Genomic DNA, 27,782 nt, shown 5'->3' with positions numbered 1-27,782 from the left:
GGGTGGCCCTGGCCTCACACCCAGAGCCACCTGGCCTGAGAGCCCCCTTCATAGGTCCTGGGTTGCTCGTGATTCCAGGCCCAGCTAGGCGGAGAGGGCCAGGGAGGAGCTAAGCTGGCCGGGAGCAGCCTGGGCATGGGTGTGCCCACCTCCCTGCTTGGCTCACCAGGACTGGCTGGGACTGTGGGTGGGGTCTCACTCTGGCATGGCAATCCTGCAGGGCTGCCCTAGAGGGAACACCCTCCCAGGGCTGCGGAGGCCTGGGTGCAGCCCCAGATCTGCATATCGTCCTTTTCCTTGGCCCTCAGCCAGGGCCACCAGGACAAGGCCTGCGCTGCCCTCTCAGGGTGACCCCAGGCAGCCCAGCCCCAGGTTGGAGCTTCCCTGCTTCCCTTCTGTTGGGGCGTCCCACCTGGTGGACACCTGTAGGATATTCCCAGAGACCCCACAGGGCCCAGGTGGGCAGTGCACACCCCCCTGCAGCAGCCCAGGTGGGGAAGGCAACAGCAGGAGTGGTGGGCAGCACTGGACCTGTGCCTGGGGGCCTCTTGCTGCCCATTCCTTTGTGGCACCTAGTATGTAGCCTGGAGGATTCCCTATCCTAAAGCTGATCACCAAGGTCCCAGGAGCAGGGCCTATGGGGTCACAGAGGCTGCGGATGGGCCTTGACCACCTGGGCTGCTGAGTGGGGGTGTGCATTCTCCAGACAACAGAAACACTCCAGGCAGCACCTTTGCCAATGGCCCTGGTGGGAATAGGCCTGGGCAGGCCAGGAGTCTCCAGGTGGGAGACCTGAAAGATGTACCACCCGTCAGCCCCCAAGCCAGTGTCCTCTCTGGCCCCAGGCAGAGATTCAGCTCAGGCCAGGGGACATGTCTTCTGGGGCTTGGGGCTGAGCCCAGAGCTGGTAGGGTCTGTTCAACCTGCTGTCCTGTCCAGTAGTCTAGAACACACCCTGACCAGTTGTGAGGCAGGTCTGGTGTCACACACACAGCCCTGTGGGTAAGACTGACCAGAGAGTCCGTCCTGGGCAGCCAGGCTGCCAACACAGATCAGCAGAGACTCGTGGCTTCAGAGATGGGCATCAACCACCCCCAGCTGTGGAGGCTGGACGTCCGGCTGAGGAAGCAATCCTGGGCCCTGCAAGGCCCACCTCGCGGCCTGTGGATGGTGCCCTGTCCCTCTTCATGTCTCTTCCTCTTCTCATCCCACGGGGGCTAGGGCTCGGCACAGAAGCTGGGGGACACAGACTCTCAGCCACAACAGGGCTCTGGGACAGGGCTCTGAAGTGCTAGGCCTCTGACAGGGGCTGCTTGGCGCACTGGCTCGGGGCACAGAAGCACCCATGAGTCCTGGCCTTGATCCAGATGACTTTCCCATCACCCCAAAGTTGTCTTAGGCCATTCCATCCTCCTGCCTCACCCTTTCACCCCTCCCCATTTCCACAGCCCCTTTCTGTCACCAGAGATCAATGCACCTTTAGTGTCTGGGTGCAGCGGCCACACTGTGGTCCCCACTCCTCAGGAGGCTGAGGCAGGAGGAGCATTAGAACCCAGGAGTCAGCAGCCTTCTCCTGTGAATTGGCTGCCATGCAGCCACACGGTCCTCGCTGTGGTCTGAGTTCCGCAGACCCACCCCCTAGTCGGCGAGAGTGCTGTGGGTGGGAGCAACGTGTCTGCCTTCTCCTGCTGACACCTTGGGTTGGCTCTGGCTAGGGCACGACATGGGCAGTGGCCCTGCACCTTGGGTTCTGGGTGGTGAATGCCAGTGGAAGGGTTGGGTCACTCCACTGAACATGCAGACTCCCGTGCTCCCCAGCTACGCCTGGGAGTCGCTTGCTGCTGTTCCTGAGGGGTGCCGTGTGAGGGTCTAGCGCCCTGACGTGCGAGAGCTCATGAGTTCTATTGGCGTCCTGTAGATCCCATGGCGTTCTCTGCACAGCTGGCCTTGGCATTTACAAATCAGAGTCATTGCCTGCCCCTCTCCACATGGGTCATGTTTTCCCTTGCCCTCACTGCACTGGCCAAGAACAGACACCATGGTTGCAATGTCAGTGGGAAGTGCCGCGACCCCTCGCCAGCAAAGGAAACACGACACAGGATTCTTCCTTCAGCACTTTATTCAGGCCTTTGTTTTGACATGTCTTTTTGCTTGTTTCTCCCTCTACTCCCATGTGCCCCAGCCTTAATAAAGCAGATAAAGCCCCAATGCACAACTGCCACGTGGACTTTTCTCATAGGGTGCCAAGTCACAGCATGCCAACTCATTCTGATAAGGAGTTGTTTGTCACGGACTACAGCGGAGACCAGCGCCATCTTGTAATGGCGGCCACAGTACACAGAAACGGCTCACCACAGGGAAGGGCCAATATCTACTCTCCCATGTGATGTTGGATGGATTTTTAATTTTCTTTCTGGTAGAGACCTTTTTCCAGGTTGAGGAAGTGTTGTGTCTTTTTATTCCTTTACTGTAACACTGAGATCCCTGTTCCAACCTTCCTGTCCGTCGATGTGGCCAGCTGTGCTAGTGGGTTTTCATAATTAAGCCAATGCTACAGCCCTGGACACCCCCCCACCCCCGATCACCATGCAGTGTTCCTCTTCATATTGTTGCATTTGACTAATTGCAATAAAACATTTTATGCACCGGTTCATGACAGATGTCATTTTGTGGTCACTGGGTTTGGCGTCTGCACTGCTGCCCAGGAGCAAGCAGTGGTCCTGCTCTTCCTTTGCAGAGCTGCTGTTGACTCCTTGAGTGTTTGCTGGGCTCTCAGTAGACTTGGCTGGGCTTCCTGCTTTCTTCAAGCAAAAGTTCAGATTATTTAATAGATAGGCGGCTGTTCCGGCTCTGGTCTTCCCGTCTTCCAGGATGGGTGTCGTTTCTTCTAGTTGCCACATCTGTTGGCTCTGGTATGCACATCTGTATCACCCTCTGTGTGTTCAGACTCTGGGAATGCTGCCTCTTGGGTCCAGGTTTGATTCCATGGCGTTCTCTGCAGTTGGCCTTGGCATTCACAAATCAGGGTCATTGCCTGCCCCTCTCTGGAAATACTCTCTGCTCTGGCTGCTCTTGATTGTAAGAGATCTGTCAGTTTTATCATCTTTCCAAAGAGTCCATTTTGCTGTCACTGATTTCTCCAAAGCTTCTCTGCTCTCTGCTGTGTTGACCTTGACCACAACATCCCGGCTCCTGCTCAGTGGGGGTGCCATTTGCTCCCATGGTCTTGGGATGGAGCTAAGCCGCTGGTTTGGAGCCTGTCGTTTTGACACTCCACACTGAGTGCTGTGAGCATCCACTCACTACATGGAGCACGGCCCTCAGTTTTTGGTATGTTATCCTTTCCTTCCACTTTGGTTTGATTTGGTATTTCAGCAAGGGACCGGGGCCTCAGGTGTGCTGGGCCAGCACTCTGCCATGAGCCACACCCGGCACTTCTGTGCTGATTTCTAACAGAATTTCACTGGGGCCACAGAACATGCTTGGAATGACTCAAATCATTTTAAATATACTGAGGCTGTGCCCAGAAAATGATGGTGTGTTCTGTGGACACCAGTAGGCCAAGGAGCTGAGCTGTTGCTTGTTTCTTCTATGTCCCCATCCTTTCCACCTGCTGATCAGGTACTGCAAGGGTACTGTCCAGTTCTCTGCTCAGTCCTACCAGTTTCTTTCTGTGGTGTTTGCCTACCGTTGGGTGCATGCACATTTAAGGTGTGGAAGTCCTTTGACATTTCAGCATTCTATCCCCATGGAACAGTCCTGCTGCCTCTGGAAATGCTCTCTGCTCTGGCTGCCCTCGACTTCTTCTGCCTGGTGTTAACATGGTATATCTTTCCACCCACTTTCATCTTACCTATTTTGTATTGTAGTGTGTTTTTTCTAGGCAGCATCTGTCTGTGTCTTGCTTTTGTACCCAATCTGACAACCTCCACCTTTTAATTTGAATGTTTAGAATATTCACGTTTACCCTGAATGTATGTGCGCCTAACAGTTTCCTCATTTTGCTGTCTTTTATCCTGATTATTCATTGGTTCTTTTTCCCTCTTTTCCTGCCTTCTTTTGGATCAATGTTTTAATTACTTGGTTTCCTTTCTTGCCCCATTAGCTGAAATTCTTTGTTATTTTAATGCTTTAGGATATAAAACAGCTTTTGTTTTTGAGATGGGGTCTCACTGTGTGGCTGGCCTCAATTCCTGGATAACCCACCCTCCTGCCTCAGCCTGCCGAGCAGCTTGACCACAGGCCTGCACCCCCACGCCTGGCCTCCTGCAGCATGCCCATGTGCCGTGGTCGAGGGTCGTGGTGTTCCTGGCCTCACAGGCACTTCTTTTCTATCTCTTCCCAGCCTCTTTCTGCTTTTAGTCTATGTTGGAGGTTTTCATGTGGCTGAAGCCCCTCAGTGCCCGTGTTACTTTTGCGTTAAACATCTGTCTCTACAGAGACTCAAATCAGGCCATGCTCTCCAGGACTGGTGCAGTCTCCGTTTCCAGGCCTCCTCAAGTCGTGCAGATTCAGGTGCCATCTGGCATTACCTTCTTCTCCTGAAGGACGTCTTTAGCCTTCCTTGCTGTAGATCTGCTGGGGATGGATTCTTTCAGCTTCAGATGTCTGAAAAAGTCCTGGCTTCGCCTTTGTTTTTAAAAGGCATCTTTGCTGGCCAGGCACGTGGCTTGGCAGGTTTCTTTTCTGGGTGCGGAAGACGCAGGTGTCTCCTTGCCTGGGTTATTGCAGGAGCATCTTTTGCCAGTCTGCACGAAAGGCACCCCTCCTCAGAGCTGCTTTGGTGCTCTCCGCTGGGCTGGTTCTCCGAATCCTGATACTGATGTTACTTGACTTCTTCTGCACTCAGGTCTGGTCAGCCTTTCTTGCTTGTCGGTTTGTTTTTCAATCATCACCTTTGGGAAAATTCTGGCCATTTTTTTTTCAGAGGATTTCTTCTTTCCCCACCTCTCTACCTTCTCCTGTGGGTTCCTGGTTCTGCCTGTGCTGGGAGTTCCGCAGCTTGCGATGCCCGTTCTCCCCAGCTGTTCTGCCTCACTGGACGGGCTCTGTCGCAGGCAGGTGTGGCGAGCCTGGCTTTCACAGCCTGCCATCAGTCCCATCTGTCTTATTTATCAGAGGCACTTCGTTTCCACTTGTGGAAATTCACTTTGAAGCTTCACGCTCTTGTCTGTCTCTGCGTCCCCTCGTGTCTCTCCTGCAGCATTACAAACAGAAGGCAGTCTCAGGATGCGTGTGATGTGCTCACCTGGTCTAACCTCTGCCTGTCAACTCTGGTCAATTTGGCTTGAGCTCCCCCTTAATATGGGTTGATTTCCTGCTTATCTCCACGTCTGATTGTCTTTACGGGGCACTTAGCATGTACTGGATATTTTCTGGATTCCTGGATCCTGTGTGTGTTTCTAGGGTTGGACTGAGTTACATGCAACTGTGTGACCCTTCCCAGCTTGTGTTCGAGCCTCCTTTGGAGGCACAAACTCTGTGGTCCAGGGTGATTCTCCCTGCTGTGAGGCAAGACCTTCTCCCTACTCTGAGTCTGGAGTCCCCAGGTGCCCTCTGGCACCACAGCCCTCCCTCCTCCTGAAGGGCTTCTCTCCCAGCCTAGGTGTTTCTTCCTGCTCCTGCTATCCTCAGGAGCCTCCCTCCCCTGAGTGGCCCTGGGGGTTGGCCTTTTGCTCTCCACCTGCCACCCATCTGGGCTCTGCTGGTTGAGCAGGGTAGGGGCAGGCAGTCTTGATTTCCCTTCTCTCCTTTGCTGCCAAAGACCCATGTCTGGAGCAGCTTTCACATTTTTTTCCAGAGGACAGTGGTATGATCTGATCCCTGATGCTTCTCATTCTCTCCAAGCTCTTTGGCCCTCTTCGCTTTTCTCACTAGCCCCTACACCTGCTAAGAGGCCACCCCCTCAGGGGCTTGGCCCTCCACTTGCCTGGCACAGAGCCAGGGCCCAGCAAGTCCCTGTAGAATGAGGGTCACATGAGGAGCGAATTAAGATTTATGGGGCTTACCTGCGCAGACAGGTGGGAGCCAGAAGCTCACGCAAGCCACTCAGTAATGCAATGGGGTCTGATGGCGACCCGGCGCCAGGCCAGGGAGTAGGTCTCACTTTTAAAGGGGCAGGGTTTGCACAGGCCACTCAGGTTCCCTGTTCCGGGCCCAGTAACGACACGTCGCGGGAGGTGGCAGCGCGCGCAGCTCCTGGCTCCGGAGCCCAGGGCTCAGGAGCCCTCGGCTGGGTCGGACCCTGCGCGGGCTGCCGACTCAGACGTGGCGGGGCGGGGCCGCCGAATCCCCGGGAGCCGCCGCGCCCCGCGTCTCCGCCAGAGGGCAGCGGGTCCCCGCGCCGCCAGAGCCCAGCGCCGGCAGGGCGGGGCGGAAGGGGAGGGGAGGCGAGGGGAGGGGCAGGGTTGGGGGGAAGCCGGGCGGCCGGGAGCCGGAGACCCTCGGGGTGGGAGGGCTGGTGCTGGGGAAAGGTTGGGTAGGGGCCGGAGGTGGCGGCGGGACGCAGGCGAAGGGGCTGGAGGAGCAGGGGGCGGGTGAGGGGTAAGGGTCAGGGGATGGGACTGGGAGGAACGGCGCGGAGGTGGGGTAGTGGGCGGGAGAAGCCGGCCGTAAGCAACGCCGGGGGGGGGGGGGGGGGGGACAGAAGACTGGGCGCAGGCGCACTTCTTCCCACACATTCTGTGGTTGCTGCACCTGTCCGTGATTCCTCCCCACTGATCACCTCTCCCGCCCCTAGGCCACCTCCTCCTTCTGACCTCCCCGCACTTCACAGCCAACTTTAGGAACACCTGGCCTCAGCAGCTGCACACCTGTTGGAGCTCTTCACGCTTCGGCGGTGTCTCCTCACAAACCTGCCTGTGAAGTCTAGCCCTACCCCATGCTAGCCCAGACCTCTCCACTCACCTGCCCATTTCGTCCTGGAACACCTGTCTGTGAGACCTAGCCTCAGCCCAACAGTCCTCAGGTGCCCCAGAGGCAGGGTCTGTGGACTGCTTCTGAGATAGGGCCCTAGGGTGCCAGTCTGGCTTCCTACATGCCTGGGAGGATTACCCCATGGGCACCTAGACCTTAACCCAGGGTGCCATAGGCTTTCCTCCACCCACCTACCACTTGCCAAACTGGCCCACAGATAGGATTCTGGGCTGAGGACAATGCCCTGCAGGGCCTTCCCCAGCTCAGTCTTCCCTGGAAGGCTTCCTGGAAGAGGGGACCTCTGAGCCCAGAGAGGCGAGGCTGTTCTCATCTGGGTTCTCAGGGAAGAGCAGCAGGCAGAAGTCCCTGGAGCATGGAGAAGGCCCTTGGCAGAGGGTGTGATTTGGTCAGAGTAGAGGAACAGGAGACATTGTGTGGGTAGGCCCCAGGCTTCCAGGCCCTCAGAGAGGTGATGGGCTTGTGTTGAGGAAGCCAGGAAACACTTTGTAAAGTCTTGATTGTGACAAGGTAATGAGGAGACACCATAGGGAGTTAGCCTGAGAGGCCAGAGAGAATTTAAGGGATGGGTAAGGGAGTCCCTGCTGGAGGGAGGTGGGGAGGCTGTGGAGCCAGTGAGTGCCTGTGCTGAGTATGTGCAGCTGAGTGGCTTGAGTTTGCACCATGTCAAGTCGTGGGTAACTTACCTGTCCTCTCTGAGGCTGTTTCTTCATGGGTACCAGGGAACACCAAGACACCTGCCTGGTGGAGAGGACAAAAGAGTGTCTCTCACCTCTTCCTCCCATTTATTATTGTTCTTGTCCTTGTGATCACTATCTTTAGTTGGTGAATGGCAGGGAAGCCTCCAGGGGGCTGTGGGACCCTACCTGCCCCGGTAAGGGCACTAGGTAAAGCCAGGCATCTGGGGGAGGACCTCTTTGACCTGCATCACCCGAGACTTGTCAGCCCTGTCCCATCCAAGCGTAGTTTGAGGACACCTCGCCTCCCAACACTCCCCAGGTCGCGAACTTCCAGACCCGGGAGCTCCGTGTGGCTGTCCAGGTCGCTTCCTCCCGGGCTGAGGATCGTCGGGACTGGAGATGGAGCGGCAAGGGCCAGCTCCCGGACAGAGGGAACTCGGACCCGGGCGCGGGTCAGTGCGGTGTGGGGTGGGCGTCGCAGCCCTGGGCGTCTCTGGTGGCGCTCAAGGCCGCGCGGGGGAGCTGGGGGCGCGATAGTCTCAGCGGGGCGCTCCCCAGGGCGCTCCCTGGGGAGCCTCCCGCCCGCACAGCGAGGGTTAAGCCTGTAGCCCAGCGAGCGCGCTAGCGGATTGGAGCAAAGTTGCGGGGTGGGGCGGGGCGCTGGGCGGGGCGGAGAGCGCGGATTGGCTGGAAGTTGTGCGGGGCGGGGCGCGCGGCGGGCTCGGCGCTCGCTCCGGGAGAGTTGACAAAGCCCCGCAGGGAAGGACGCCTCGCGGCGCGGCGCCCCGGGCCCCTCGCCCCGCCGCCCCACGTCCTAGCCCGCCGCCTGCCGACCCGGACGGCACACCCCGCGCCCCAGCCCGGCCCCGGCCCGAGTCACCCGCGCCCAGGTAGCGCCTCCCCGCCCCAGGCCGGGCCCGGGGGCGCGGGGGGCGGGATGCGGCGCCCGGGGCGGCGATGACCGTGGCGCGCTGTCCGCGGGCCCGGCCCTGACCCGCTGCCCGCCGCGCGCTCGCCCTACCGCCAAGCCACGCCGAGGTGAGCCCTGCCGCGCTCCGGGGACCCCGGGTGGGCGTGCTGGGAGGGGCGGGGTGCGGGCAGGGACTGGCGGGGGTGATTTGGGTGCGGGGCGGGGGCCGGGCCGCGGCCCTGCCCTGAGCCCCGCCCCCCCCGCACCCCACGTGGGCCCCCCAGCGCAAATTTGTCCGCTAATGGCGCAGGCGATTATCTGCGGGGCCCTCGGTGTTGTGTGTCCCGCGGGCAGGGCCCAGTTACAAGCGCCAGGAATCCAGACGGTGTTTGGAGAGGGGGCGGCGGGGGCGGCCGGTAATTAGTGTAAACCCTTTGTCTGCCTTTGATACGCACAGCTTCTCGCTGCCGAACTTCCTCCGCCTGGAGCTCGGGCTCGGAGGGGGGCCAGACCCTGACCCACGGCTATACAGGGTCTCGAGGCCCTGGGCCCTGCGCCGGTGACCGCGCCCCCACCCTAGTGGAGACCTGCGAGATGTTGCCGAGCCCCACGCTGCCGCTGCTGCTGCTGCCGCCACTGCTACTTGGGGCCCTCCCGCCGGCGGCCGCAGCTCGAGGTGAGTCCTGGCGCCCAGCCCGCGCCCTGGTCTCTGCAGCGCCGCCCCTTTCCCTCCAGCCCTGAACCCTGCCACAGTGCCCGCCTGGCACGCTCCGCTCCGCCCTGCCTGCTCCACCTTACCAGGCCCCCTCACCCTCCTGGTAACCTCAGCTTACCCCTGGGGTTCCCTAGGCTCACCCTGGTGGAACCCCTAGCTCACCTGAAGGGTCCAAGTCTCACTTGGCTTGCTGGCCAGGTGGGCTCTTACGACCGCCCCCCACACACACACCGCATTTCCACACGTACCTGCAGTAGAGGGCAGCTAGTCACCATGTGGATTCTTGGGGAGTGGGCTGTTTGTGGCCACATCCCACACAATTGGGTCTGAGAAACCTGTAGAGACCCTCACAGTTGTCAGGCCATCTTATGGGAGACATTGGTGACATTTTTGCCATCTGGGACTCTTCCTGACCTAGCCTCCCAGTCAGCCCAGCGCCCTGCCTTGGGCCTGGTGGCCCCCAGCAAGCAGTACAAGATGGGAGCAGTGAGGAGGTTGAGGGAGGCTGCAGAACAGCAGGGTGGACCTTGAGGCAGACACCTGCGGACCACAGATTTCAGGGTCACACACTGCCCATGTAGCTCAGGCCCACAGTGGCCTGGGCATAGCCTCATCCATCTGATGTCCAAGTGGGCAGTCTCACGCAGGACCTGCCCCTGCAAGGGGCATCTGTGGCTGATGGTTGTTGTATGTCTGCAGACTCCTGCCCGCCATATTCAGGATCAGGAGGGCAGTGTTGGCCTCCCCCATGGTTAGGTGGGACTGTAGCCAGGCCAGCCCTTTGGGTGTGTTGACCACTCAGGATCGTCCTTTGCTCTGTCCACCAGTCCTCTGAGGCCTCGCACCCCTCCCCCGCCACCCAGTGAGCGCACCGAGCCCAACCTGGCCTTATATGGCCACATTCGGGCGCGGGCGTTGACCCAGGTGGGCCTTATGCCACCGTACAACCCCCCCCCCCCGCCGCCGCCCTCCGCCTGCTGGGGACTGGCTGGCTGGAGGGTGGGGGCTGCCCAGGAGGGGCAGGGCTGGGCACTGCCCAGGGCACCACGGGTACTCGGGCCATGCCGGGTGAGCCCCACCAGGGCCAGTGGCCCAGGCTTGGATTCCTCCTTTATCTGCTTGGACTCCCCTCTCTTTGCACCTGCCTGTTCTCTGACCACTCAGCCAGAGAGGCTCTGGAGGGCTCTGTCCTGCCATGGTTACTGGCCAGACTTTGAGGCTGACTGGTGGATGGTGGTGGGTAGACAGGGCTTGCCCCTTTGCTGAAGGACTCTGAGGGGACACCCTTGCTACCCTTGTCCCCCTTGGCCACGGCCTTGGGGCTGCCCCTCACATCCGGCCCTGGCAGCCTAGGGAGCCAGGAGGGGCTGCTTTCCAAGGCAAGGGCCTCTGTGGTTTGGGGTGGAGGTGGGGAGGACCGTGTTTCCTGAGTGGTGCTCACTTCCCCTTCAGGCCCAGCCTGGACTGCAGGGGTGAAGTCCTCTGTGTGTTCCACTCCTCAGGAGCAGGTCCAGCATGGACCTTCAGTGGAACCGTGGAGCTGGACGTGGTGTGAGGCCGTTTTGAAAGCTGTTTCCCTGGGGTGGCACAGTTTCTGGACTGGGTACATCTCCAGATCCAGATTCTGCTTTAAAAGTTCCCCTTTGCCCCGAGTTTCACAATCTTGGTGGGTTTGTCTTAAACTGCTTTTTCATATTTGAAAAAAGATAGGATTTGGCTTTTTCCATTGCATTTTATTTCTCGCAGTGGGGACTCCAAGGTTTGGAGTGGAAACACCTTCCACACACAGCTGTGAAAGAAGTGCAGTTGGGCCTTCTGAGAATTGCTGCTTTGCCTTTGCAAGGACACCCTGGGGGACAGACACTGAGTAGCTGGTCCCTGGGGTCACTCCCTGCCCTGTGGATCTAGCTGCCATGCTCGGGGCAAGCTGGTCCTAACCCATGTCAGAGTTAGGAACTCAAGTGGCCATGGTGCTGTGGCCACCCATGCTGCAGGGCTGGTGTGTTATGGACAGTGGACATTGAGGCAGATGGGTGATGGCCAGTGTGGTGTGCAATGCTGACCTCTGCCTCTGGCCTGGCTACAGGAAGCCTCCTCCTGTCCAGGCAGCGGCTGACCAGTGTGTAGCTGGGTCTGAACTGGGCGTGTGGGAGCAGGGCCCAGGCACTGTGGGGTGGGGTGCGGGCCAACCTCTCCATTCACATCTGGGCCCCACTCCTGTGAAGGAAAATGAATCACTGTCCCCTTCAGGGGAGGGGGGTCGGGAACAAAGTCGCCTTTGGCTGGCTTCTTTGTCCTTTGTGCGGGAGTCAGTGGGCCTCCGGGATCTTAGAGCTGCCTTTCAGCCTGCCTGCCCTGTGCGTGGCCCTGACTGGGGAAATGTTGGTTTTTCCCTGGCTGAGGCCTCCAGCCCCGGGCTGCCTGCCCCCAGCTCAGGCTTTGCTGATGGTGCTGGGGGCAGTGGGCCGTGGCCCCAAGAGCTTGCCCACGCTGCTGACCACCTGCCTGCCATACAGCAGGGCCTGGTGCCTAGCCCATGCTGGTAGGCTCTGCCCCATTCTGGGCTTTGTTTGGTGACATCCCCCCTCCAGTGGGCGGAGGAAAAGGTGTGCCCAGGCCACTAAACCCAGACCTGGAGGATGCCCTCCCCTGCCTGCCACCCACTCTTCCTAGCATTGGTCACTGCATACTCTTGGCCAGGCCTCACAGTGCCCAGCCTGGCTACCCTTGGTGGAGGAGAGTAGGGGCTGCTTTGGGGTGGGTGCTGCCGCCCCAGGCATCCACAGCCCCGGATGGCTGAGTGGGGGGCAGAGCAGGGTATGGGAGTGGAAAGGGGTTCATGGGGTGGTGCCAGGCAGGCCTAGGAGAGGTGTGTCCCTCAAGAACAGGAGGCAGCCTCAGCCAGACTGGTGTCTGCCAGCCTGGGAGCTGTGTAGAGGGCTTCCCATTTGGCAGGGAGCAGGACCCTTCTTCTTCCTTCCTGGAGAGTTTATTCTTTGAGAGATTTATGTGAGCTGGCCAGGGGCTATGGAGACACTGACAGGGCCCTAGGCAGTGGGTGGGAAGGGAGCCCTGTTCTGCCCTCTTCTGTGTGCAGGGCTAGCAAGCAGGGGAGGCCCAGGCTCAGGGCATGGTGACAACCTAAGGGGCCCCTCAGGGAACTTGGGCTCCTTGTCCCTCTGCTCCCTGCAGCCTATCCACCTGGCTCCCAGGTGACTGTGGGGCTCCAGCCCTTTTCCACACACTGGCGGCAGGCAGCACTGTGTGCTCAGGACCCTACGCCCTTCAGGGACTCAGGGAATCCCTGCCTGGTGGCTTGCTTGCCTGGCACCCTCACATCCTCAGCCTGTCCTTGAAGAGTTGGTCACGTGAACAGGACCTGGGCTGGTGGTAACTAATATGCCCAGACTGCTCCAGGGATTCCCTGGTCCCATCTGGGAGCTGAGAGCCCCCGTAGGGGACTGAACATCAGCTCAACATCTGACCTCTGTCCGAGAAGTCTGTGCTCAGGAAACAGCCTTGTTGACACGTCTGAGGTTTGAGGCTGCTGGGGCTAAGGGTCAGGGCTGTGCAGGAGGTGAGGCCCCTCTGGGTAGCCGTGATGGGGGCCTGAATTTTAGGATGTGGCCTGACTGGTTGATGTTTGTGGCATGGGGGGAAAGGGGTGGGTGACTCTTTGTCTAGTGGGCCTGCTGAGGTCTGGGCCTGGGCCTGGGCCTGCCTGGCTCTTTGGGACATTCCCTGGGTAGGTACTGTGGCACTACGCTGTGGGCAGGGTGTGTGCATCCCCTCCGGGGAGTGGCCCATCTGGTGACATGGGTGCCTGCTCTGTGTGTGGATCAGTGTGTCAAGGAAAAGTCTCTGGGAGCCCAGAGCCCACAGATGTGCCAGCCGAAGGCTCCCGAGAGGACACGGACCTGGAGGCTAGGCACTATCTTCAGGGTGCCCCCACATGCCTACTGTCTTGCCTGGTGGCCACTGCTGGGCAGCAGAAAGGGCCAACCTCTTTGCCAGCTTGCTGGGCACAGCCTCCCTTTGCCATGCCCAGAATGACCTGGTTTCTGGGGCAACCACCTGTCCTGCGGGTCCTACCAGTTCAGCAGCAGATCCTGTGGGTCCAGCCCCCAGGGTGTCCTGGGCTCCTGGCGACTGGCTCTGGGCTGTGCACATGTGTCTGGTGTGTGTGTGTGTGTGTGTGTGTGTGTGTGTGTGTGTGTGACCCACGTGTGTCTGGGCCATTCAGGGATGGGCAGAACCTGGCCCCAGACACCTGATGGGCAGCTGGGCCTGTGATAGTCACCTTTGCCTCCTCTCCTGGGGGACGGCCCTGCTCTTGTTTGTCCAGGCAGTGGCTTCCTAGTGTGGGTGCTGGCCCTGGGGACCTTGTATGTGGGACTTCTCACCTCACTCCTGAGCTGGAGCCCCAGGTATGGGTGATGAGGGAGCCAGAGCAGTGCCTCGAGGTGCCAGCTGCAGAGGCTCACGCCTGGCAGTCTGATCCCATGGGGCAGATGCCTTGGAAGCCCTCCTGGGCTGGCTTGTGCTGTGGCCCCTCTAGAGGCTGGGTACAGGGTGGGCCTGCCTCTCCTCAGCTTCCTGAGTCCCCTACCAGGCCACTTCCTTCTCTAGGAGGGGCCCACAGGTTTCTGGCTGGTTGACCCCACCCTGCAGCTAGGCCCACTGCCTGACCAGAGAATTCTTTCTAGCCTGGGAATTCCTGGGGTTGTGCAGGGCTTCTGGGTACCAAGCTGGCCTTGAGCCGGGTCTCATAGGCGGGCTCACACCTCCATGGTGTCTGAGGCCCCTGTGCCCACACCTAGAGCAGCCTCTCTGGGAGGTGAGGTCCTGGGGTGGGGACTGCTCTCTGGCCTGGAACCCACTCCTCTCCTGGGGCTGGAGGGGGGGCCTGTTCCCCTGGTTACCCCCCCAGGCCTGATGCTATGGCCACGTCGGCCCTCCAAGGGGGGCTCCCACACGGACCCAGCAGGCCTTCTGCCTGGAAGCTCCCTTGTCGACTTGTCGATCGGGCATCCCAGCTGACCTGGCCGGGCCGGGCTCAGCTCTGCAGAGGTGGGGGCGAGGCTGACCTGGCTCTGGAGGCCAGGCTCCACCTGAGCGGAGCCTCCAGGTTCTGAGTGTGGTTGGGCAGCTCCAGCAAGTGGGGTCAGGTGCCAGCCCTCCCCCGGGTCTGGCCTTTGTCCCCGCAGACATGGTGGTGTGCGTGCCTACCCTGCTCACCCTTGCTGGGCCTAGGTGTGGGCCTCACAGGTGGGTTTTATCCTGGGCAGACCCTCCTGCCTCCCGTGCTGGAGCGGGGCCTGACACTCCAATGTCCAGTCCCCACTGTCCTCATCAGAGAAGCGCCAGGTCCTGTTTCTACCCCAGCACCAGCCTCTGCCTCCTGCCTGTGCTGGGCCTTCCTGGGGCCTTCGCCAGGAGGCTGGGCAGGCTAGGTGCTCCTGCGCTCAAGCAGGGCCTGGGGCTGGGCTCGGCGTGGCTTTTGGACCCCAGCCCCTGCCCCAGGGCTGTCTCCCGACTGAGCTGACCTGAGGCAGAACGTGGGGTGGTCAGTTCCGTGGCTGGCTGGGGTCCTCAGGTCTTGCCTCAGTTTCCTTGTGGGCTGAGTGGGTCCACCAGCCAGTCCAGGTGGAACAATGAGGCTTGTGTCTCCTGAGCTAAATATAGAGCCGAGGCAGCCATGCGACCGGCACGATTCCCAGGAATCTGGGGGGCCAGGCTTCCTGCCAGGCGGGCCTCGCCTGCAGGGTAAGGTGGGTAGGGTCAGGGCCAGGGGGGTGGCTGTTTGCTTTAGGATAAGGCTGGCTCCTCTGGCCAGGCTGCCGCCAGCCTATCCCCCAGGATTGTGTGCAGGCTGGCCCTAGGGGCCATGCTTCCGGCCATCTGGTGGTCACTTGGCTCTGCCCCTCTTCTCAGCAGTGACTGTAGGCAGGGGTCTGTCTGTTCACCCTCTGGGCTCCTTCCCATCCATGCATCCTTCCCCAGGCTTTTCTTCCTTCTGACAGGTAAGGAGGGCCTGGGGCTGGGCAGACCCTCCTGATACTGGCTGTGCAGCAGCCTGGCCTTGGGCAGCTCCCAGGGGTGCCCAGGCTCTTTCTAGCAGTCATATGCATGTGCACATGTGTGTGTGCTGCCTTGTGTGTGGTGTCTGTCCAGGAGACCCTGGGCACTGGGCCAGCTGGGGTGGCCAGGGCAGGGTCTTGGCCCCTCCTTCATTGTCCTGTAGCCTGGGAGCCCTATGAATGGTGGAATTTCAGATAGTGACAGGTGGTGGGCAGGGTCTTCCTGGGAATGGGGCTGGGACCCTGCGAGGGCTGGGGCGGGGCCTCAGAAGGCCCCTGTGTCTGTGGGCCTGGCGGCCCCTCCCACTGGGAGCTGTGGGCCCTGGGGCCCTGAGACAACTGCATGGGCTGTGCTGCCAGGGTGGTCTGTGGGGTGAGCTTAGTGGGCAGGCAGCTGGCAGCCCCTTCCCACCTCTGCCATCTCTCCCCTTGCAGGGAAACCAGGGAGGCTGGTGAGGAGGGGTGCTGTGGGAGGGGCCCATGTCAAGGGGGAGGGGTGGGCCACAAGAGTCCCAGGAAGGCAAGAAGGGGCTGGGCCGGGCCATTTTGTGGGCAGGAGAGCAGGGGCAGGAGAGCTTCCTCCAGGGACCCCGCCCCGCCTCCTCAGGGCTGCAGTGTGGCCCGGGAACCCCTCCCCTGGGCTCCCACACTGTGGAGAGGAGGAGAGCTCCATCTGGGGATGCCCGTGGGGCCTGGGCCACGCCCAGGCTGTAGCAGTCAGCTGGTCATGAAACGCACTGGCCCTTGGTCCTTGCTGCCACAGCCACCTCCTCCTGGTGCCCCTGGGCACAGCCTGACCTGGGTGCCAGAGATGCGCCTGGCCAGGGGTAGCCACAGCATGGGTGGACACCCTCATCCTGAGCGGCTGTGTCTTCTGTTCAGGGGTGCAGAGGGGGAGGTGACCGGAAGAGTGACACACACAGAGGTCCCCGGCCTCTGTGGTCCTGGTTCTGGGCTCCCTTCCCAGAGATGTTTGTGTGGCCCCATGTTTCTGATGCCCACAGGTCCTGCATTCTGGACCTTCATCCCTAGCCAGTGGTCACCTGTTCCCGCAGTTCAACCCAGAGGCACCTGGTGGGACTGGGTGGGTGGGGTGGAGGCTGAGCTGGGGTGGGTGTGTGGGAGTCTTTCTGCCAGGAGGTGGCTTCTCTCACGGGCGGCGGCCTGTGGAGCCTGGTCCTCTGCCTCGGGCCCCTCCTGCAATGCCACACCAGGGGCCGCTCACTGGGCCTCCTGATGCTGCCATGAACTCGGAGGGGGCAGCAGAAGGAACTCTGGGCATGCAGCCTGCCCGTGGCACCCTTGCTGCTGTTGGCACACAAAGCAGTGACCGCTTTGAGCACCCTGGGCTCTCTAGTGACTGGCAGCTCCAGCTGACCCCTGTGCCCTCCAGGTGTGGAGGCTGTGAGGTTGCTGCCCTGGCCCAGGCCTGGCTGGCCCCAGGGTGGAGGTGCCCGGCCTAGAGCCCCCGCCTGCTGTCCGGTCCCCAGGACCTCATCCTCTTGGCCTGGGGGCCTTGGCTCCTGGCCCTGTGACCGGGAGCTGGCCCTGTTCTCTGGGTGTGTACCTTGTTGAGCACGCTCTGCCCACCCCTTCAGGGACCCTTCCTCCTGGGCGCTGGAAGCTGCCCCAGCCAGGAGCTGGGTGGACGACCCCTGGGCTCTGGTGGACGTCGGCTACTGTGGTCCAGGAGGCCTGTGCTTGGGGGCCTCCTTGCCTCACTGGAACTCCTGAGTGGAATCAGGTGGGGGCCAGGCAGGGAGTGCCCTGGTCCCCTCACATGCCCCTCCCTGACCAAGCCCTCTGGTCCCCACAGGCCCTCCAAGAATGGCAGACAAGGTAGTCCCACGGCAGGTGGCCCGGCTGGGCCGCACTGTGCGACTGCAGTGCCCAGTAGAGGGGGACCCACCACCTCTGACAATGTGGACCAAGGATGGCCGCACGATCCACAGTGGCTGGAGCCGCTTCCGGGTACTGCCCCAGGGACTGAAGGTGAAGGAGGTGGAGGCGGAGGACGCAGGCGTGTACGTGTGCAAGGCCACCAATGGCTTCGGCAGCCTCAGCGTCAACTACACCCTCATCGTGATGGGTCAGTTAGCAGGGGCCAGAGGTCGTGGCTGGCCAGAGCTGGTCGGGCCGGGGGTGTGCAGGAGGGCATGGTGGAGCTGGGGAGTCACGCCTGGGGCCACACCTGGGCAGGTGAGCCAGCATGGCCCTGAGCAGCATATCCCTGTGTTGCCCTGGCCTGCTCGCTCAGCCTGCGCTCCACCCACCGGGACATGACAGGACCCAGGAGGACCTGAGCTGCCACCAGCTGAGCCTGCCTCAGGCAGCCTGGACCTTCTTCTGATCCCCAGGCCCAGCCTCAGCCCCTCCTCTGGCATCGGGGTAGGATGGGAGGCCCCAGGCGGTGGTCCTCCCCAGTGAAGGGCCACCAACGGGCCCGGGGCTTGGCAGGGTGCGCCTTGGCGTGGTCAGGGCTTTGAGGATCGGGTTTCCGAGTTCAGAGGGGCCGCTGGGAAGCAAAGGGCCTTTCTGTTCTCTCCTGCCCCTGGGGCCTGGGCACTGGGGAAGGGACAGGTGTCCCAGAGACACGCCCCTCCCTTTGGGCCCCGGTGTGGGGCCCAGGCGGGCCTGTTTCAGTGACCATCCAGGGTGGCAGCCTGGCAGCCTGGCCTCGGGTCCCAGGCTCCGTGAGGCGGCTGCCGCTGCAGGCGGGTGGAGGGACATTCCTCAGCACGCCCTGTCCCCGGCACTCCCCAGGCCGCCTCTGGTGGTGGAGTGGGAATGCCACGCAGCACCCCCACTGTCCTCAGAGAGGGGACGGTCACCAGGCGGAATGTCAGCCACGTCTCCTCACCAAGCCCTCGGCCCCTTGATGTGGGCTAGGGTTACCGCAGCTGCTGGCTGGGCCCACCCCTCCTCTCCCTGGTCCTGCAGACCCCTGGAGCCTGGAGGGGAGGCCCTGCAGACACACCCATGCCTGTCGGGGTCACCTGCATGCAGGCAGTGGGCTGGCGGGGGCCCTTGCCCAGCTGTCCCTGGATTCTGATGTGGGTGTGCCCATGCCTCCGCCTGGGTTCCAGGGCATCCCAGCTGGGGCGTGTCAGGCCTGGTGGGGCTCTGGCGCCCCCTCACCTGCCCCTGTGGGCCCCTCTCTCTGCAGATGATGTCGGCCCAGGGAAGGAGAGCCTGGGGCCCAGCAGCTCCTCAGGGGGCCAGGAGGACCCCACCAGCCAGCAGTGGGGTGAGTATGGACAGGGTGGTGCCATCTGCCTGGGGCAGGGTGATGCCCTTCCTGGTACCACCCCTGACCTCAGGCACCCTGCCCCGCAGCGCGACCCCGATTCACGCAGCCCTCCAAGATGCGACGGCGGGTGATTGCCCGGCCTGTGGGCAGCTCTGTGCGGCTCAAGTGTGTGGCCAGTGGGCATCCTCGGCCTGACATCATGTGGATGAAAGATGACCAGGCTCTGATGCGGCCGGAGGCCAGTGAGCACAGGAAGAAGAAGTGGACCCTGAGTTTGAAGAACCTGCGTCCTGAGGACAGCGGCAAGTACACGTGCCGCGTGTCCAACAGGGCAGGCGCCATCAATGCCACCTACAAGGTGGATGTGATCCGTGAGTGTGGCCGGGCAGGGTGGTGGGTGGGGCCCAGCAAGCCGAGGAGCCACGCCAACCGCCCGTCCTTGCCACAGAGCGTACTCGCTCCAAGCCCGTGCTCACGGGCACACACCCGGTGAACACGACGGTGGACTTCGGGGGCACCACCTCCTTCCAGTGCAAGGTGCGCAGCGACGTGCGGCCCGTGATCCAGTGGCTGAAGCGTGTGGAGTACGGGGCCGAGGGCCGCCACAACTCCACCATCGATGTGGGCGGCCAGAAGTTCCTGGTGCTGCCCACTGGTGACGTGTGGTCCCGGCCGGACGGCTCCTACCTCAACAAGCTGCTCATCTCACGGGCCCGCCAGGAGGACGCGGGCATGTACATCTGCCTGGGTGCCAACACCATGGGCTACAGCTTCCGCAGCGCCTTCCTCACCGTGCTCCCAGGTGCGCAGCCCCCCACAAGGCCCCCTGGGGTGGGTGCTCCCTCCCTGGTCCCCGGCACAGGCTGCCCTGCCACCTGGGAAGTCCTGGGGAGCTGTCCACGCAGCCGCCTTCCCCTCTCCAGCCCTTCCCTCGGTCTCTCTTGCAGACCCCAAGCCACCGGGGCCACGTGTGGCCCCCTCGTCCTCGGCCACCAGCCTGCCGTGGCCTGTGGTCATCGGCATCCCAGCGGGCGCTGTCTTCATCCTGGGCACTGTGCTGCTGTGGCTCTGCCAGGCCAAGAAGAAACCCTGTGCCCCCGTGCCTGCGCCTCTGGCACCTGGGCACCGTGCCCCCGGAGTGGCTCGGGACCGCAGTGGTGGTGACAAGGACCTGCCTGCCCCGGCTGCTGGGCTGTGTGCAGAACACGGGCCCCCGGCTGCCCCCCAGCACCTGCTGGGCCCAGGCCCAGCAGTTGGCCCCAAGCTGTACTCCAGGCTGTACACGGACGTGCACACACACACGCACACACACTCACACACACACTCCCACGTGGAGGGCAAGGTCCACCAGCACGTTCACTACCAGTGCTAGGCAGCAGCCACCTCACGGCTGTGTCCCCGGGTGGGCAGGGAGGCCGGAGGGAGGCAGGTCAGGACTGAGGGAGAGAGGCAGCACCCTGGGTGCCCTGCGCAAGGCACACGTTGGCCACGCACATGGACATGCTGGCAAGTAGACACACACAGGCCATGGACACGTGTGGACCAAGGGGCACACACACCAGGGGACACATACGCCAGGAGACACGTGCAGATCAGGGATACACGCATCAGGGGACACACACACAGGACACATGTGCAGACCAGGGGACATACACACCATGGGACGCACACATACCAGGGGACACCTCCTCATCAGGAGACACACACACCAGGGGACACACATCAGGGGACACACCAGGGGAAATAGGTTTACCAGGGAACACTTCCACCAGGGGATATGTGTGCAGACAGGGGACACACACACGCACACCCTGGGACATACGTGCAGACCAGGGGACACATCCTCACCAGGGGACACAGGCCTACTGGGGGACATACACACACCAGGGGACACATCCTCACCAGGGGACACAGGCTTACCAGGGGACACATACCATGGAACACATACACACCAGGGGACACACACACACAGATGAGTCTTGGCAGACCGGGGTGTTGTGACCGCGGTGACGTGTGGCCGTGGCTAGTAGATGAAGGACTCTCCTGCCCTGTGAGGAGGGCTTCTCGGTCTCCAGGGTCACTCTCCCACGCCTCCACCTGTGTCCCTGCCCAGCTTGGTTGCTGGTCTGCCTCTACCACCTGTGTGCCCAGGCATCCACCAGCACCCTGGCCTGGGGGTGGAGTAGCTGGGGGAGGCTGGGGCTGGGGCGACGTGCCGTGCTCCCCCACTGCCAGAGGGAGGGGCCTTGATATTTATGTTTAGATGAAGGAGGTCTGGGCTGCAGGACCCTGGCCTGGCCTGCCGCCATGCTGGTGTCCACACCCACAAGCCCTGCCCGGGCAGCCCGGGCCTCTGAGTTCATGTAGAGTCTGAGCTGAAGCCTCGTCTATTTAATTTATTTTGTTAAAGCCGTGTGCATCCCGTTCCTCAGTGCTGTTTCTGCCTGGGCTGGCCGCGCGTCTCCTCCGGGGTAGGTGTGGGCAGGCCTTCCTGGGGCTCACCAGGGTGGCCCAGCAGCAGTGTGGGACCTGGGGCTCAGGCTGGTGCTGTGTGGGCCCAGCCGTGTCCCTGCACAGTGGGCTGGCTGGTGCCCGCTCCGCCCTGGGCCAGACCCTGCCTCTGACTCAGAGGTGCCCTCTCTGCTTCCCTTCCCTGGGGCTTCTCCATGGCCAGGCCCAGGTCACTGAGTGCCCCCCACTTCTGTGGTAGTGGTGACAGTCCCTTTTTCTGCTGGGAAAGCAGGCTCCAGTCCACTGGACCACCCTGGAGGTAGGCACCTGCCTGCCCTGGTCCAGAGCCCCTTGTGAAGAGACACTGCCCCCGTCCTAGGGGCAGTGTGGCCATGTGGCCATCGGGAGGGCTGTGTTCTGGTGTGCAGGGGCTGCCTGGCCAGAGTGGTCAGGCTTCCCCTGTAGCCATTACCGTGCCCTCGAGGGGTATGAGGCTGACTGGAATGTGTGAGGTCTCTGGGGGGCTGGTGGGTGCTGCTGTGCCCTCACGGGGACGCCATGCACCTTGGGACAGAGTCCCTGCTCCCCTGTCCGCCCCAGGCCATACTCACTGCTGTCCTGAGCACACAGGCCAGCCCTGGGAGCCGTGTGTGCCTGGCTGGCAGATGCTGGAGAGGCCTGGCCATGGCCATGAGGGCACAGGTGGGTTCCAGGCGGCTCGCAGCTGGTGACAAGCAGATGTTGTCCAGATAAGACAAGCATCACCCGCTGCCTGGTCGGGTGTAAGGGAAGACCCCGGGGTGGGGGGCCCGTGCAGAGCTGCATGTGGGAAGCAGTGAGCTTCCTGGAGTAGAACGAGGGGAGGCACCCGAGAGCCCAGCCCCAGGCCTGTGACAGAGCTGGGCCAGGCCCTCATTGGAAGGAGACAGCCCTGGTGAGCAGGGCAGACTGGCCCAGGGCCTGTGTTCTCACCCGTCCTGGCTGGGCCCTTTGGGGTCCTGGGGAGAGATCGCCGGTGGTGGGCTGGCCTCAGCTCCTGGTTAGTTTGTGCCAGGTGCTATGCGGGGCAGGGAGACCCTAAGGGGGAGGCCCCTCCTGGCCCTCACGGGGCCCTTGGTCCTTCCAGCCCCCTGAGTAGCTGCCCTGGGGCTGAGACCCTTCTGTGATGGGCCTCTTCTGGCTGCCTGCAGGGGTCAGCCCTCCTGGGCTGCTGCCTCTGCCGTGAGCCTAGAGACCCTGGCTGGACCCTGCTGCCACCCCACAAGGACACCGTGGCTGCTGCCCCAGCCCCTCACCTGTGCCCCTTGCCCTAGCACCCCAGGTCCCTTAGGACACTTATGGCTGCCTGCGAGTACAGGACGCAGTTGGGACATGGTGGACACGGCAGGAGGCAGGGACCATGACCTTTCTGAGGGGGACAGTACTGGAGCCCAGCTCCCCTGGCTGGGACTCTGGGGCTTGGCTGCCCATGTGCGGCCACACCTGCCCTGAGCACCTGTCTCACCAGACATCCTGTCCCTCTGGGGGCTCCCAGGCCTGGGGGAATGAACGCACTGCAGGCTGGGCGGTCCTGGGGAGTGGGGTGGGGGCTGTGGTCAGGACACTTCAAGGCCCAGGGCTGAGGGACGAGGGACCCTGGGAGGGAACAGGGAGCCCAGAGCAGAGGTGCCCTGAACCCCTCCACTGGATGAGGCCCCAGTGCCCTTGGCCACCATGAAGGTCAGTGCATGGGGCTATGAGACAGGGCAGGGTGCATGTCTATGCCACAGTGCTCCCTTCCCTGAGGGTCCAAGCTGGGGTCAGAAGAGGGGATGCAGCTGTGTCCTCCGGGTGACCCCCACACCAGGCCAGGCGGGGTCCAGGGGCTTCTGAGGGACTTCAGGAGGCAGCTGTCCTGGCAGGCCCGGGGGTGGCCAGCGTGTGTGCAGGTTGTGGAGCCAGGCCTGGTTTTCCCTCCAGCAGTGTCCTGGCCAGCGATAAGCTGGTTGCCTGTGAAGGCCGGCAAACTTGAAAGGACGGCTGGGTCTGACACCCTCGGGTGTGACCGCTCCCCCTCCCAGCCCTCCTGGCTTCAAAGGGGTGTTGAAGGCCAGTCTGCAGCTGTCCGCAAGGGAGGGGCCCGAGGTGACTCCTGGGCACAGGGTGCTGTGTGAGGCGGAAATGAGGGGGCACATGTCAGCTCCACCCCTGGACCTGTGGAAGTGCCCAGGCCCAAGATGGAGACACAGGAGACCTGTGACACAGAGGAGCGAGCACAGGGCAGGGGCCCCTCACAGCATGGATGTGGCTGAGGGACACGGGGGTCCAATGTCGAACAGGGAGGGACCAGCCAGGGTGTCCCAAGCGCCTGGGTGTCAGCCATGGAAACTGGACCGCCCAGTCCCTGGGCAGGACCAGGACCTGGCCTACAAAATGGACACCAGAGCAGGCCCAGGCTGTGAGGCTGGACCCCATGAAGTGGGCTGGCTTGGGAGACAGGTAGGGCCAGGAGGCTGGGCTCCTGGGGGCTGGCAGCTGCACCGGGAGGGTCTATGGAGTGCAGTGAGTGGGGTGCAGGGCCCAGGCTGCTCACTGCAGGAGGGTCCCGGGTCTGGGTCCCCTGGCCACTCGGAGGTGGACCCCGACCTTGCCTTGACCAGGCTGACCATCCTGGGCTCAGCCGCACAGAGCCAGGCGCGCTGCTGCCCATGCTTGGGCTGAGGAGCCTCGGGCCACGAGGGGTCTGTCCTGGGGAGTGCAGTCCTGGGTCAGGGTGTTGGTCCTGCCTGGGCCACAGCCAGGGGCTGCAAGGGCCCTGTCAGCCACCTGCATCCTCTGCCCGTTGAGCTAGCCCTCTGCTCCGCCCTCCAGGGCCCCTGGTGATGCTAGCAGAGCCGGCCGGATGGGGCATTTGGCAAGAGTGGGCTCCCTGGGGGGCCTGCAGCCACACCCCCAGTCCTCATGGGGCCCACTGGGTCTGTAAGGAGAGGGCTCTCATCCTAACGGGGGGCAACCTGGTCAAGGCAAGGTCGAGTCCACCTCCTACTGGCCAGGGGACCCAGACCTGATGCTGCACCCCTGCTCCCTGGACCTCCACTGAGAGGTCCTGTGCAGCTGTGCAGACAGCTCTGGAGCCACCAAGGCCCTTGCATGGCCGGAACGGCTGGTGCCCCAGCGGGTCCTTCGGCTCATCCCGCCTTGCAGTCCAGCCAACTTCTTGCCCAGGACTCTGGGCACTTCCTGGCCAGCCTGAGTTCCACAGACCTCCTGTCGCTCAGGTCTTGCTGGTGACTGTAGCCCTGGTTCTCTGTGGGGGCGGGACCCCATTGATGGGCTCTGTCCTCCAGCACCAGCCCCAACTTCCAGGGCCCCGTGGTCCTTTGATGCTGTCCTTCCCTGGTCCAGCCAGGGTGTCTGCAGCCCTCGTGAGCCTTCTCCAGTCTTGGCCTGGGCTTGGGTCCTTCAGTCCAGCTGCCTGCCCCCTGACTGCTGGGGCCTGTGAGGGATGGAAAGGGCATGTCGGCCCCCAACAGGCTGGCACACCTCGTACCCAGGCAGGGCTGGCCGAGGCCCAGGAGAAGGGGAAGGAGGCTAGAAGCTGTGGGAGGACTGGGGACAGCTACCAGGACTGGCCAGCCTCTGGGGCCTCTTCATTGCTGCGGGAAGTCATCAGGATGGTGGGAAGGCAGGCAGCACCCTCCACACCTAGAGTCAAGGGGTGACTCCCCCTCTCTGGCCCCATCACCTTGAGCCTCAGCTGAGGGGGAGCCTCTGCTTGGTGGGGTCAGGCCTGCGCGGCAGGGGTATGCTCGGGGTGCTCTCCTCCACACAGTGGAGCATGGAGGCTGGCCGCTGGTCACTCTATTCCCTTAACAGGGGGTCCTAGCCCATCCCTGCCTTGGAGGATCTGGTCCCAGCCACAGTTGGGGAAGGGGCTGTGATTCTCCACTTTCTACAGCAGGACTGGGGGTTGGAGGAGAGCCAGGTGTAGGGGCCATGGGCTGTCCTGAGCTGCCAGGGTCCAGCTGCTGGGAGTGGGGGTGCTCCCTGATGAGCACATGGGTCAGCCTGCCTCCTGTGGCAATGGCTGCCCTGGCCAGCTGCCTGCAACCCCAGTGTCATTGGACTCCTCCAGGTAGGACTCACACTGGCCTGGTTCAGTGTGCCTGTCCACCCCAAGGCTGCTGCCCACTGAGGCCCAGCCTTTGGGCCACCCCTCAGGGTAGCCAGGAGCAAAGTGGGGCTGTTCCCGGCACAGGCTCGAGCCCAGCTCACGTTGGCAGACCTGGGCCGGGACTCGCAGCCCAGGGAGGACCAGCGGGCTCGTCTTCTTCAGGTGACTCGACTCTGGAGTCTGGGGGTGACCAGGCAGTATGGCGAGTCAGGACCAGTGGCTCACGGGAGCTTGGGATAACTGCCATCCTGCCCTAGGCAACTACAGGGGCTCTGCCGCCCCCGCGGCACCAAGCCTGGCCATATTTCTAAAGGCTGGCCAGCCCACAGGGCGCCCTCTGCCAGCCTAGCTTCTGCTGGGCCAGGGAGGCCGGAAGGGTGTCAGGAGGGATGTCCACCCTCAGGGTCAGTTGTCTGTGGCCTAGGAGGCTTGGCGCAGGGGACCGGGGAGCCTGACCTGAGGCTGCAGCAGCCCAGGCAAGGGCAGCAGAGGGGAGGGGGCAGGCCCCAGGCCCAGGCAGCTGCTGGCCACCTCTGCTCTGCCCTGTCAGCCCCAGGCATCTGGCGCCAGGCCGGCAGGTAGTGCCAGCTGCCAGCGCTGGCTCGGGGCTCCCAGGTTGGGTGGGTCTGGCTGGGCCTGCAGAGGCTCTGTCTGTCCCTGAGACCTCCCAGGGTCTGGGCCTTGCCCGGGAGGGACAAGGCGCAGCAGAAGGCAGAAGAACGGGGAGCAGGCAGAGGGCACCCTAAGGAGTGTTCCCTGTCCTCCCAGAAAGCCGCCACCTCCCTGGGCCCCAGGTCTCTGCCCAGACGGAGGGGGCAGGCGGGGCAGCTGCAGGGCTCCTTCTCCTGGGGCTGGGACCCCTGTCCCTCCAGCCAACGCACACATGCCCCAAGTGGTCCCAACCTCCCTCACCTGGGCCCCAGCCAGCCACGCCCGGGAACAGGTTGGGGGTGCCAGGAACTCAGGAACCCCTGATCCTTAGGCAGGACCCAGTGATGGACGACAGATGGACCTTCTTGCTGAGTGGACATGCTGGCCTGGGCCCCAGTGCTACTTGCCATCTGCAGATGACAATGGCATTGCTGCCAGACGCCTGAGGACCCACAGTCAAGCAGTGGCCCAGCGTCTGCCCTGCCACTAGTCAGGGGTCAACTCCGATGGCCAGTGGTCTTCCAATGCAGCTGGTGCTTGGCCTAGACCCTGACCCTCTGACATGTGGCAGAGAGGAAGGGGTCTTGGGGGTCACCCCCACTGGCCTGGGCTTCAGTGGGCAAGGACTCATCATCGTCTGTCTGCCCTGCCGGGTCAGCTCCCTATCCCAGTGTACACAGCTCCCTGGGCATTGGCCCCTCCTTGTAATGACACCCCACGCAGCTGCCCAAACACTGGGACCATATGTATCCTCCTCATTTGTGACAGAGGCTGGAAGGAGCTGGTGGTGACCACATGGACTGAGGTGAGTCTAGGCCCAGGGAGGGGAGGCGGCTGGGCGGGCCAGTCTCCACAGAGGCAAATTCCTTCTCAGTCCACAGCTTTTTCCTGTAATTTTTTTCCTCTTTCTTCCAAAAGCGGTCCTCTGCGTTTCCCTCCTGGAGCCCCTCCAAGGCAGCCAGGGCCAGCTCTGCTCGGCAGTCCACAAAGCCCCTTTGACAGGCAGCAGGAGCTGGACCAACAGCGAGCAGGGGCGGAGTGGCCACAGGGCCAGGAAGGGGGCAGCCAGTGGTAGGGGGCCCGGGCAGTGGTGAGGACCTAGGGTACAGACACATCCAAGTGTCTTCTGGAGAGTTCCGTGGGGTCTGAGTTGGCTTGGGGGGAAGGGGAGGAATTTCTTGTTGGGAGGGTCAAGCCAGCGCTCCCCTGCCCAGGCTCTCCACCCGGCCTGGGGGCTCAGTGCCCAGAGCCCAGTGCTCCCTCTGTGGCTGTGCTGTCCAGGGCCTGCACTGCGACCCCAGCCCCAGGTTGCTGGGGGCTTGCCGCCTCCTGTCCTTGGGCTAGATGTTCCATCCTGGGCCTCCACCAGATGTGTCCTGCGAATGGGCATCTGGCAGATAGGACCTGGACTGCCTGCTGGGGCTGGAGTGGCTGCAGCACAGATCCTGGGTCCACCTGAAAATTGGGGTGCTGTTTCCCTGCGGGTTTTATGCCCCAGCTAATGGCCCCAACCATGGCTTGGGCAGGCTGCCCATGGTGGCACTCACTAGAGGCTGGGTCAGAGGAGGAGCTGATGGACCCACTGATGGGGTATGGTGCCAGGAGCATTCATGGGGCTGTGGCCCCTCTAACCTGGGAGCAGGGACCTGGCTCCTTCGGCTCCCCAAAGCCAACATCCAGCATGGCATGGCCCCAACACCTGGGCAAGGGAATCTGGCCACAGATGGGCAGCAAGGGCTCCTTTGCCCCTGGTCTGCCCAGGGCAAATAGACAGTGGTGGGGCATAGACCCCTGGGGACTCCAGGCTGGGGTGGGCTTGGCTGGACGTCTTGGAGTCAGGGCTTGAGACAGGAAGTGGCTGGGTGGGCTGGGTGAGGGGCAGGCTCAGGGTGGGGGCAGGCTCAGGGTGGGGGCAGGCTCAGGGTGGGGGGCAGGCTCAGGGTGGGGGGCAGGCTCAGG

At 62.5% G+C, this 27,782-nt stretch overlaps 1 protein-coding gene and 1 long non-coding RNA gene across 2 annotated transcripts; one reads left to right on the top strand and one right to left on the bottom strand.

The window, feature by feature from the left end:
* Positions 1-304: 304 nt before the first annotated feature.
* On the bottom strand, positions 305-6,093 carry LOC144257198 (uncharacterized). The gene is made up of 2 exons (XR_013344390.1): positions 6,009-6,093; positions 305-5,197 (listed from the first exon to the last, which is right to left on the bottom strand). It is a non-coding gene; the product is annotated as an uncharacterized LOC144257198 (long non-coding RNA).
* A 2,343-nt stretch (positions 6,094-8,436) lies between these two features.
* Fgfrl1 (fibroblast growth factor receptor like 1) lies at positions 8,437-20,982 on the top strand. The gene is made up of 7 exons (XM_026379455.2): positions 8,437-8,651; positions 8,981-9,199; positions 17,135-17,407; positions 18,485-18,565; positions 18,655-18,939; positions 19,017-19,370; positions 19,516-20,982. The coding sequence occupies exons 2-7, from the start codon at positions 9,118-9,120 to the stop codon at positions 19,938-19,940; spliced, it is 1,500 nt and encodes a 499-aa protein (XP_026235240.1). The 5' UTR covers positions 8,437-8,651; positions 8,981-9,117; the 3' UTR covers positions 19,941-20,982.
* The last annotated feature ends 6,800 nt before the right edge of the window (positions 20,983-27,782 follow it).

This window comes from Urocitellus parryii, chromosome 10 (genome assembly GCF_045843805.1).
Source record: "Urocitellus parryii isolate mUroPar1 chromosome 10, mUroPar1.hap1, whole genome shotgun sequence".
NCBI lineage: Eukaryota > Metazoa > Chordata > Mammalia > Rodentia > Sciuridae > Urocitellus > Urocitellus parryii.
This window is presented reverse-complemented; position numbering and strand designations above follow the sequence as displayed.